Source organism: Phaseolus vulgaris, chromosome 11 (genome assembly GCF_000499845.2).
Source record: "Phaseolus vulgaris cultivar G19833 chromosome 11, P. vulgaris v2.0, whole genome shotgun sequence".
NCBI classification, from domain to species: domain Eukaryota; kingdom Viridiplantae; phylum Streptophyta; class Magnoliopsida; order Fabales; family Fabaceae; genus Phaseolus; species Phaseolus vulgaris.
Window position 1 is genome coordinate 9853166 of NC_023749.2, and position 10936 is coordinate 9864101.

Below are 10936 nucleotides of genomic sequence, written 5' to 3' on the forward strand. Positions count from 1 at the left end.
ATTAAAAATAATCAGATAAAGAATTTTAAAAATAAATAATATAAAAAATTAAATGTGATTTATGTTATTTCATTAAAATTAGAAAACAAAATAATTGAGAAAAAAAAACAATAAAAATTTAAGAATATGTTGAATTTGAGTTTGAACCCCAACCACTTCACTACAGTTCTCCACTCAGCCCACCTTCACTTCAATAAAACATTTTTTATTATTATTTAAAGTTAATATATTGAATTACTTAAAGTAATTGAATATTTATTTAAATTATATTAATAAATTATATTCAATTAAAAAAAATCAGATAAAGAATTTTAAAAATAAATAACATAAAAAATTAAATCTGATTTATGTTATTTCATTAAAATTAGAAAACAAAATAATTGAGAAAAAAAAAACAATAAAAAATTAAGAATATGTTGAATTTGAGTTTTAACCCCAGTCACTTCACTACAGTTCTCCACTCAGCCCACCTTCATTTCAATAAAATATTTTTTTTTGACTATTTAAAGTTAATATATTGAATTACTTAAAGTAATTGAATATTTATTTAAATTATATTAATAAATTATATTCAATTAAAATAACTAAATAAACAATTTTAAAAATAAATAACATAAAAAATTAAATGTGATTTATATTATTTCATTAAAATTAAAAAACAAAATAATTAAAAAAAAATGTTGAATTTGAATTGGAACCAGGCACCTTAACGTAATCTTCACTAAGCCCAGGTTCACTTTACTTAATGTATTCTTCACTAGCCCACTTCACGTATCTTCATTCAGTAAAACCTAAATCACAACAACCCCATTTCCACCCAAGGACACCAGCGAACGACACTAGCTAACGGCACCAGCGAACAACAACCCCATCTGCCACACCGCACGCACGATCTCTTTCGGTTTAGTAGTGTCCAGCTTCCCCCTTTGCCATTGTACCATCCCGTGTGCTTGAGATTTTGCAAACACCGACCCGACCTGACATAGTCTTCCCAATCGCCACCACCGTGTGACCTCCGGCCACCACCGCTGCAATCATTCAGGTTTTGTTTAGTATGTAACAAAAATTGTAGGAAAAAATAGAATCTACTTTTTTGTATGCTGCTCTCTTTGTTTGCAGGAAGTTGCTGGTTTTTTGGTTTATTTTGGCATACATGGTTTATGGTTTATTTTTGGGTTATTGAGTTGGGAATGTGCAGGGCTTTAGTTTGTCTCTGTAAAGCCGTTGTTGGTTAGAAACTGTAGGTGGAAGGTACAAGGGACGAGTATATGGGGTTGGACGTGTTGATCGTCAGGACGACTGTGTTGGTCGCTACCTACAAGAAACACAACCATCTTCTAGTAATAAGAAGGCTAATTCAGAAGAAATTGTTGAACTTAGGCAGCATATTGAACGCATGGATGCAAGGTTTCAAAACTTTCAAAATTTCATGATGCAATATCTACCACCTGAGGCAGCAACTGCAGCACAACAGTTTTTTCAGCAACCAAATACCCCGCCACCAACACAACCGAATCAGCAGTCAAATGAAGTCCAACAACATCATAATAATCATGATGAACAACAAAATTCACCCGATGAAGATAATAATAATTATTAGCTTCTCTAGAACTTTGTTTTAATGAAATACATTTTAGATATTTAGATATTTGAAAATAGTAAGTATTGTATGTATGGATAACTTTGAATGTGATGAATATTTGTCTTCTGAAAACTGAAATGTACTGGAATGTTGATGGATGATATGCAGGTGTAGAATATGGGGTGCTTCCAAATACAAATAGTTGGTGGTGCTGTGTACAATGTTACATATGAATAAATTCGTATGTAAGTCTGCTTGTTAATTACATACGGATTTTACATACGGATTTATCCGTATGTAATAACACACGGATTTACATACGGATTTTATATACGGATAAATCCGTATGTAATTACATACGGATCCAAAATCCGCATGTAACAGTTACCTACGACAGTTTTACATACGGATTTTTGTCTGTATGTAATCCGTATGTAAATGGGTTTTATATACGGATTTTGTGTGTTACATACGGATATTGGCTGTATGTAATTTGAGTTTTTCTTGTAGTGTAGTATTACTAGTTTTACTAGTAGTACTAGCACTGCTAGTATTACTATGAGTACTTGTATTACTAACAATACTAGTATTATTAGCAGTACTAGTATTACTAACAGTACTAATATTACTAGCAATACTAGTATTACTAACAGTACTAGTATTACTTGCAGTACTAGGTTTACTAGCAATACTTGCGGTACTAGCAGTACTAGTATTACTAGCAGTACTTGTATCACTAGCAGTACTAATATTACTAGTAGTACTAATATTACTAGCAATACTTGTATTACTAGCAGTACTAACAATACAAGTATTACTAACTGTACTAGTATTAGTAGGAGTACTAGTATTTCTAGCAATACTAGTATTAGTAGCAGTACTAGTATTACTAGCAGTACTAGTATTCCTAGCAGTACTAATATTTCTAGCAGTAATAGTTAGTAGTAGTACTATTAGTACTGTTATTATTAGATGTACTAGTATTACTAGCAGTACTAGTATTACTATGTCTCGACCCACACCAAAAACTTAAATTCCCCCCTTATTTTTTCCACTTTGTGTTTTTTCTAGAGTCACAACAATTCTTGCATTTTTCTTAAACTACACTCTGCTCATAGAAAATTAGTTCTGGAGGGTCGATTTTAACTTTTCTGATCTTTGTCTTTAAATTGAAGTTCTTCTTCATTATTCTTTTTTCCTATTTGGTATTCGTTTTTGTTTTGTCCTATTTGATTTTTCAAATTGGTTTTCATTTCTCCTAATTCTCATTTCCAGAACTACGATGCGGTTTGGGAGTTCGGTGTTTCAGGTTAATGTTGTGAAACTCGTAACTCGAAAGAGGATAAAAAAGGGAATGAAAACTTGTAACTCGAGAATCGTAACTCGACTCGAAAGAGTTACTATTCGAGTTAGTATGATACATAACATAATTAAAAATAGACTCATAATTTATAAAATGGTCTAAATACATAACATAATGTTTAATAGAGATAATCTATCCAAAAAAATTATTCATATTAATCATAGGATAATCATCTTCCTCCTCCAAATGATCTTCATTTTCATTAATATCATCTCAACTCCCAAAGACAAACTGCAACACATGAAATAAGAGAGAGAGGGAGGTGCGAGCGGTGGAGTGGAGAAGCGCGAGTAGTGTAGAATCACTAGTGACAGACAAAATTGAAATTAGGAGTTTTTAAGGTTTTTTTTAGGGTTTCTAATGATAAGGGATTTTGTGCAACACTTATAGGCCTCGTTTTCAGGTATGTTTTTTGCTTTTTTTTTAATGGGCCGAGTCACGGATTAGAGAGACTCAGAGATCCTCTTATTCGGCCACTAACTCGTTGGATTGCTCTTATCCGATCAGTTTACAATTTCCCATGCGATCCTGCACTTTTTTTCTCAAAAAGCGCTAGATCGGACGATCTAGATCACGATTTTAACAACATTGCTTTGGGTGTTTCGCTCAAGGATCGAAGACCACAAAACAAAACTCCATTAATAGTGAGTTTTCCTCTCTAATCGATCAGTCGAGCTTTAAGAAATGGTTACTCGATTTTTTTCATTATTGTTCTTCTTTTGTCAACTGAGATGAAGAAAATGAATTTATATGCATTGTCGAAGAATTATTTTTGTCATTTATATGAAAGATGACTTTCGTAAAGGTAAAAATTAACATTATTAGTCAAACAAATGTGAATACAGTACCGTATTGTCGATGGTGAATGCATGGTGGCGTAACACAAGTTTTCCTGCTTACTTTTATTAATCTTCAACCCATAAAATGTGAATATGAATCTTTAGTCTTGTTGGTTTATAACCAAAGGTTTAAGATGCCACCAATTGGTCGAGTTGGTTTACATATTGCTTTTTCAATGGAAGAAATAAATAAAGACACTAGTATAACTATACAATTTTAATCTGATGAATGCTTGATTGAAAAAAAGAAACATGTACAATATGAGAAGAGGATGTATAATCAATGTGATAGGCATGAGGAGAAATCAAACCATATTCTTTTTACAATGTAAAGCATACGCAACAGTTTGGCTGTCAGTTTTGAACTGGTAGGAAATAGAAACAATGATGCGAGGTGATTTAAGATCACAGTTTGTGCAGTTTAAAGGACTATTTCATATATTTATTAATTCAGCTCTAAAAGCAATAAAGTATGGAAAGGCGTGTGAGTGACAGTTTTATGGAATATTTGGAATCAAAGAATGAGGTCGTCTTTAAAGGGGAAAGGTGGACGTTGATGAAATCGTTAGCCTTGCACAACTTCAAGTTTGGTTTTGGCTGAAGAGGAAAATAACTAGCTTCACTTTCTCTTACTCCCATTGGGTTCTCTATCCCCTCAATTGTCTGTTCTCCCTCAACTAATGTGCTTAGTCTTCTTCCGGCAGAGAGTGGCAAGTCATCTGAGGGTTGTTAAGGATGTTTTGGTGTTGTAATCATGGTCTCCTTCTCAACCGCTACTTGGATTTTGAAGGGCATGAGTAGTTCCCGCAAACTGGCTTTGCTCCATTGTTGTCTGGAATGGTAGTGCCTATCGACAATTGTTTCAGATTTTATTTTAGTGGAAAGGTTATGATGGTTCTAGAGTTGGAGGTTTGGTTGCTTTTGGATGGCCTTGAGACAACTAAGGAAGTTGTTGGACCAGCTTATTAACTGCGGTAAAATGGAGGAGTAGATGCATTGGTGGATTCTTAGTGCAGTTGCTGCAAATGTGAAACAAAACCGGGAGTAACATCTTTGTATGCCTTACGTGTGATTCTGGGTTTTCTTTGGATATCAGAGTGAAGGCAGAACGTAGCAGCTGCTGGTATGTTTTTTTCAACATAAGTGCATAGATTTTGTTTCTGTGGCTGTTTATGAAGGGCAGCTTTGCCAAGAGGTTTATTCTTTTGGGGCCTGCAACTAATTCCCATCTAGTTGCACCAATAGTCTTCTTTGGCTGACAAGGGCAATGGATTTCTTTGTCTTTTTTGATTCCCTGGGCTTGGCCCATAGTAGAATCTAGATGGATTTGGTCTTTTCTTTGTGGTTTAAGGGAGTTGTAATGTAAAGGTTGATTTTTCGGAGGGATTTTAGGATAGCTTTATTATGTTCTAAGTCAAAAATTGTTTTTTTTTATACCGGTTGGAATAATCATGAAGTATCCAATAAAAAAAAAACAAGGATGATTCTGGCATATGGGTGATATTTGTTTTTGGATTAAGTTAGAATCCAATAGCATGAATATGATGCCACAACCTTTCCCATGATGTATAATATTCCAGTACACCATATATTCCTCCCTCTTACTATGTGTTTTTTTAATTGCCCACTCCTGAGAAGTCACCAAGGCCTGTAAATTGTGTTTAAAATAAAATAACTTATTCATTTTACAAGTCTCCAAGTTTAGACTTGTTGAAGTCATGATTGATTGTCTAAGTTGTAAAAACGATTTTTTTTGTTTAGTTTCGCTTCTATGTAACTCTTTAGAATCTTCCAAACTATTTTCTATCCTTCTACACCACATTTTTGAAACATGAATTGTAGTTTTGGTTTGAGGTTAAGTGATTATGGATATGGGTTTGGACAACTGTAGCTTCAGTTCTTTGATGATGCAACCTTACATGTGGCCAATTTCCCTTTCATATATATTCTTGTATATCTACTAATGGACCTCAATATTCTATTCTCAACTACACTTATATTTGGCTCTTGTTGACTCTTCACTGCCGACCCAGCACTTCCACACAACATTTCTGATTCTGTAGCTGCTCATTACAATTTTCATGTAACTTGATGGGCATTTTGTGATCACAGGTTATACTTGTAGCAATGAAGCATTTATCAATTTCTTACCTAGCTTGAATTTGGAATGTGATGTCTGCAACAATCTTCATTTACTTGACGGAAATTGGAAAACAACTAAGACTAAAACTAGAGATTCCCTTCTTTGTACTTGCATATTTTAAGACATGTTTGTAAAGGATTTGGCTCCTTCAAAGTGAGAGATTCATAAGAGAAAAGGAAAATCTATGACCATTGATTATGATTAAATGTATGCCATAAAATCTAATTAATTGTTATAATGATTAAATTAGATATCATTTTAGAAATTAATTTTTTTTTAAAATTAGTTTCTATTATTGTTAAATGATTTTTAAATTAATATTTATTTAACAATTAAAGTTTTTTTACTAAATTTAGAATATAAATAATTGATAATTAAATTAAATATCAATTTAAAAACTATTTAACAATAATATAAACTAATTTTTTTAATTTTTAAAATGGTTCATAATTTAATTATTATAGAAACTAATTATTTTTTATTTTAAAATTCGTTTTTATTTGATATAGAAGTTAATATTTGTCTCGGTATTAAATGGATTCTCTATTTTTTTTACACGTGTCCATGGGGAAATGGTAACTATGGATTTTCTTCCATCTGACAACTTTAAAGTTCTTGATTCTCTTTATCAATACCTATTGGATTTTTGGCTATATGATGTTTTTACTGAAAAACTTGACACTTCCCTTTTCTCCCAAAGTTATTGAGAGGATGGCAATTATTCATTACTGTCTTGTCCTCAGCTGTGAACTGGTAATATTTTATGTTCCTTTTCTTCAAAACAATGAAATAATTTCTTTCTTTTCCATGGTGGATTCATAATTGGGGAATAATTAATTTTTCAGAGTATGCTTAATATCCTAAACTGGAACTCATAGCTTTATTAAATTTATATTATTCTTCTAAACTGCATGTAAATTATTAGCACGCCAACTTACAAAGTTATTGAATTAACTTACTTCACTATAGCACTGTTACAAGTGAAAACTTATAACTAAATATTATAATGAATATGTAGTATGTAATATGTATATTGAATGAAATTGAAACGAAATAAATGTTTGTATACATGTAATATTTAAATGGCATAAATATTAACATTATTAACTGGGGACAAAGTTTAGTAAAAAAAGAATTTAATTTTTACTATAAATAGGTTAAATAGAACACAAAATCATTTTAGGAGAGAATATTTTATGTTCTTTGTAAATTATATTTTATAATTTAGTTACTTTCTTTTATTCGTTTTTATTTTTCAATTTTGTTGGAAATTCTTATTTAGCATGTTTGATAGAATGTCTTTGATTTTAGAAATTCATTCCTATTAAAATGATGAGTCCAGGTACATGCAACTATACATGGATTATTCTTCTAATAAAAATAGTAAAAGAAAGTTGGAGTTAATTGAATTTTTAAAATTTTAAAATATTTATTTTTATCATTTTTAGTTGTTTTAAGATTTATGTACATTAAAAAAAGATAATCTATTAAAATAATACAACAAAATTAAAAATACAAAAAATAAAGTAACAGTTTTGCAAAATCTCTATAAATAATGGAGTTTTTCAAACTCCTGGAAGTAACGGGATTTGGAAAATTTCTGGAAGTAAAATGGGTTCAGGGAACTTCTAAAAGTAACAAGGGTTAAAAAAAATCTTAAAAGTAACAGGGTTAAAAAAACTCATGAAACTAATGGGAGTATACATACTGTTGAAAAATAATTGATCTTTCAGAGATTATTTAAAATAATCGGTAATCTATTAACGACGCTGCATCTACTAGTGATAAAACAGATCACAAATAATACACTTAATAAGGTTAAAATCGTCGAAAATGTTAAATATAATCTCAGTTAAAATTAAATTTTTTATTAATATATGAAAATTTCATAAATTGAAAACCACCCTACACTTAAAAAAAAAATAGAAAACAATGAGAACTTACTAGGTGTATTTTACCTATCATAAAATGTGATGATTGAATTTTTATAATAAATATAAAATTTATTATGTCACTTAAGAATATAACTTATTATATCTGTTTACTGTAAACAGTTATAGTAACTTATTTACCATATCATCTAAAATTTTAACTCGCATTAAATTTATTCTATCAAATTTTTTGAATCCTAACAATTAACTCATTCTCTTCTTCCCGTTAGGGTTCACGAATCCGAGAGATTTTTTGACTTGATGCAAATTCTTTGTTCTCAAATCCTCCCCAATGACGTTGTTCCTCGGTTCCGAGACAGTGGCGTCGTCATCCATTTCGCACATGGTAGTGGCGAGCGTTTCGGTGGCAGAAAGAAAACTCGACAAGGAATTCTCGGTACTTCTATCGTGTGAGTTTTGCACACTTCATTTCACTAATTGTTTATGTGATTCATTGAAATGGAGGTTTTGGTGGGGCAGAAGACGAAGCAGTGAGAGTTCACGTTAGCGTTCGAGTTCGAGTTTTCTTCTTCTTCTTCATCTTTTGCTTTGCGGGGGGTTGTTGTGTTCGCTGGTAACGTTCTTCAAATTCAGAACGAATCTAACCATATTGTTCTCAATGCTTATCTTACAGATATCCAGGTTTGTTTCTGTTTTTTTAATCTCGCTAGATTCTTTATTTTTTTTCGTGTGTTAACTTAGTGATGAAGAATGCGACCAATGTTGTTGTGATAGTGATGTCTTTATTTTTGGTTGCAGTATTTGAAATATTGTTGTGCTTTTTTTGGTTTACAACTATTCAAGTTCGGTCCTATTAAATCGGTTTGAATGGTGGAAGGGTCTAATGCTGACAAATAGGTACACATGTGGAATCAACTTTTGTTATTTTAACTGGTGTTGTTTTATTTGGCTCGCACATTATGAATTTTATTACTCTTTTTCTGGTGCTTAGAAGATTTATTCTGTCTTTTTTTTTTTTAATTTGCCTTGAATAGTGATGTTTATGCTTGCGTTGGCAGAGGTTGGCACGATTGCTTAATTTGTTGATGTACTACCATGTATGTATGCCTTTAATTGTGCCTAAGTTAAGTTCCCTTGTGAAATATCATTCCTGAATTTTTACTGTCATTTTGCGAGCTATATTCCAAAATACTTCTTCTGAAGTAGTTAAGGAAAATGATGGAAATACAACAATATTGGGAATACCAACAGAATCAACATTATTGGAATTTGGCTTGCTTTCAGATGGCGATTTTGATGCACAACGTGCAACATATAAGATACTTAAGGTTGAGCCTTTCAATTCATTCCGAAAGAAGATGTCTGTGCTAGTAGGTCTTCTTGATGGAGGTGTCCAAGCTTTTTGCAAAGGTGTTTCAAAAATAGTGTTAAAATTGTGTAACAAAGTTATTGATCCTAATGGAACAGTTGTTGATTTTTCTGATGAGCAGGCAAAGAATGTCTCTGACATTATAAATGGCTTTGCCTCTGAAGCTTTGCGAACTCTTTGTTTAGCTGCTAAAGATGTAAATGAATCCCTAGGGGAAACCAGCATCCCTGAAGATGGTTATACTCTGATAGTCATTGTGGGAATCAAGGATCCTGTGCGCCCTGGGGTTAAGATCTGTTCAAACTTGCTTAGCTGCTGGAATAACTGTCCGCATGGTTACCGGTGATAACATAAATACGGTGAAAAGCTATAGCTAAAGAATGTGGCATACTTACGGAGGGGGGTGTAGCTATAGAAGGATCCCAATTTCGTGACTTGTCTCCGGACCAGGGAGTGCAAGTTGGCATGCGAGAATGGGATCTTGTAAAAAAGTGGTTGCATGATTCTCAAGAATAAAAAGAGACACTTTAGATTGATTGTGCCATATTACTTGAGCTAGGTGGAGAAGAAGACTAAAGTGTCTATCCTAAGAAGGCAAAACAAGAGTGAGAATTTGGCTAGCAACTTTGGCAACAATTTCACTCATTTATTAATCTTAGAAAATGTGAGTCAAGCACCTTCCATGCCAAATCTTCTCCACTCCTAGGTTGTTATGTGGACATTCATGTTCTCCATGCCAAGGTGATTTTCATTCTCCAATATACCCTAGACGTTTTAGGATTACATCAAGTTCAAAGAAGCTCAATTGTTATCCTAACTAGTCACTTTTAATCCTAACTAGACCTATTTTACTAATGGCCTAAATACAAGCTCAAAAACCTATGCTACTTGGCTCAAATATTTGGTCCAGTTATTTTATGCTACTAGGCCCAATACATGGCCCATGAAATCCTAAACAACTTTATACAATTTATTTAAGCTAAAGCTTGCCCCACAAATAATGTTGACTAGTCAGCATAAACTCAGTCTTCTTGTGTTCCTCTGACCAAAACTCTAGTTTATATTTTGATGAGTTGGGGGTCTTTTTTAATATGTTTGTACATTCTTTCACCCTAGAGTTGTCATCTTGATTGGGCCTACAAAAATAAACAAAAGTTCAATTAGACCCATATTTGCAATTAAATCAATAAACAATCTCTAAGTCTTCATCCTCATTGTTATGGGGTTGTGTGTTGCTAGGGCTATGCCATCATCCCCTCCTTCTTGAGAGGGTCTGTCCTCAGATCTACTAGGTTGATCTCGAACAACAACGTTATTCCTGTTTTGAATACTATGCTTATCCTTCAGGATCAAATATTAACTTACAATAAACATCAAAGAAAAGTGAGATAAGGAAATTAAGACTAGTGTATTCAAATAAAATAGTAAGGAAATAAGGCCCTTTGCTATTTTTATAAAAGTTTTATTGGAAATAAATAGGGCCCTTTCCAAAAATGTTTTTGTGATTTTTGAGAATAAGAGTAAGAATTATGATTCAAAGGAAAAGGATAGTTCAAAGTATTGCAATCCCTCTTTAAAGATTCTTTTTCCACTATACTTGTAGGAGGTGTTGTAAGATACTTCTCATTCTTTCTAGATTCCTCTTCTTCTTTTTCAAACAACCCTTCACTTGGCTTTTCTATGGAGGAAAGGTTTATATCTATATCTGGTTTAGCTCCATACACAGATTTGTCTTCAAGCATCTTCTC

The 10936-nt window shown here is 32.4% G+C and overlaps 1 protein-coding gene and 1 long non-coding RNA gene across 2 annotated transcripts; one reads left to right on the forward strand and one right to left on the reverse strand.

Annotated features, from left to right (window-relative positions):
- Positions 1–2047: 2047 nt before the first annotated feature.
- LOC137833921 (cell wall integrity and stress response component 2-like) lies at positions 2048–4610 on the reverse strand. The gene is made up of 2 exons (XM_068641989.1): positions 4562–4610; positions 2048–2541 (listed from the first exon to the last, which is right to left on the reverse strand). The coding sequence occupies exons 1-2, from the start codon at positions 4608–4610 to the stop codon at positions 2048–2050; spliced, it is 543 nt and encodes a 180-aa protein (XP_068498090.1).
- Positions 4611–8033: 3423 nt separating this feature from the next.
- LOC137818032 (uncharacterized) lies at positions 8034–8763 on the forward strand. The gene is made up of 3 exons (XR_011082030.1): positions 8034–8255; positions 8339–8500; positions 8618–8763. It is a non-coding gene; the product is annotated as an uncharacterized lncRNA (long non-coding RNA).
- The last annotated feature ends 2173 nt before the right edge of the window (positions 8764–10936 follow it).

Coding starts and splice junctions, on each gene's coding strand:
- LOC137833921 (XM_068641989.1), bottom strand. CDS start 4,610: ATGGAGCAAAGCCAGTTTGCGGGAACTACTCATGCCCTTCAAAATCCA. Junction 2,542..4,561: donor TCATGCCCTTCAAAATCCAA/GTAGCGGTTGAG, acceptor TAATAATAACAG/TACTAATAGTACTACTACTA.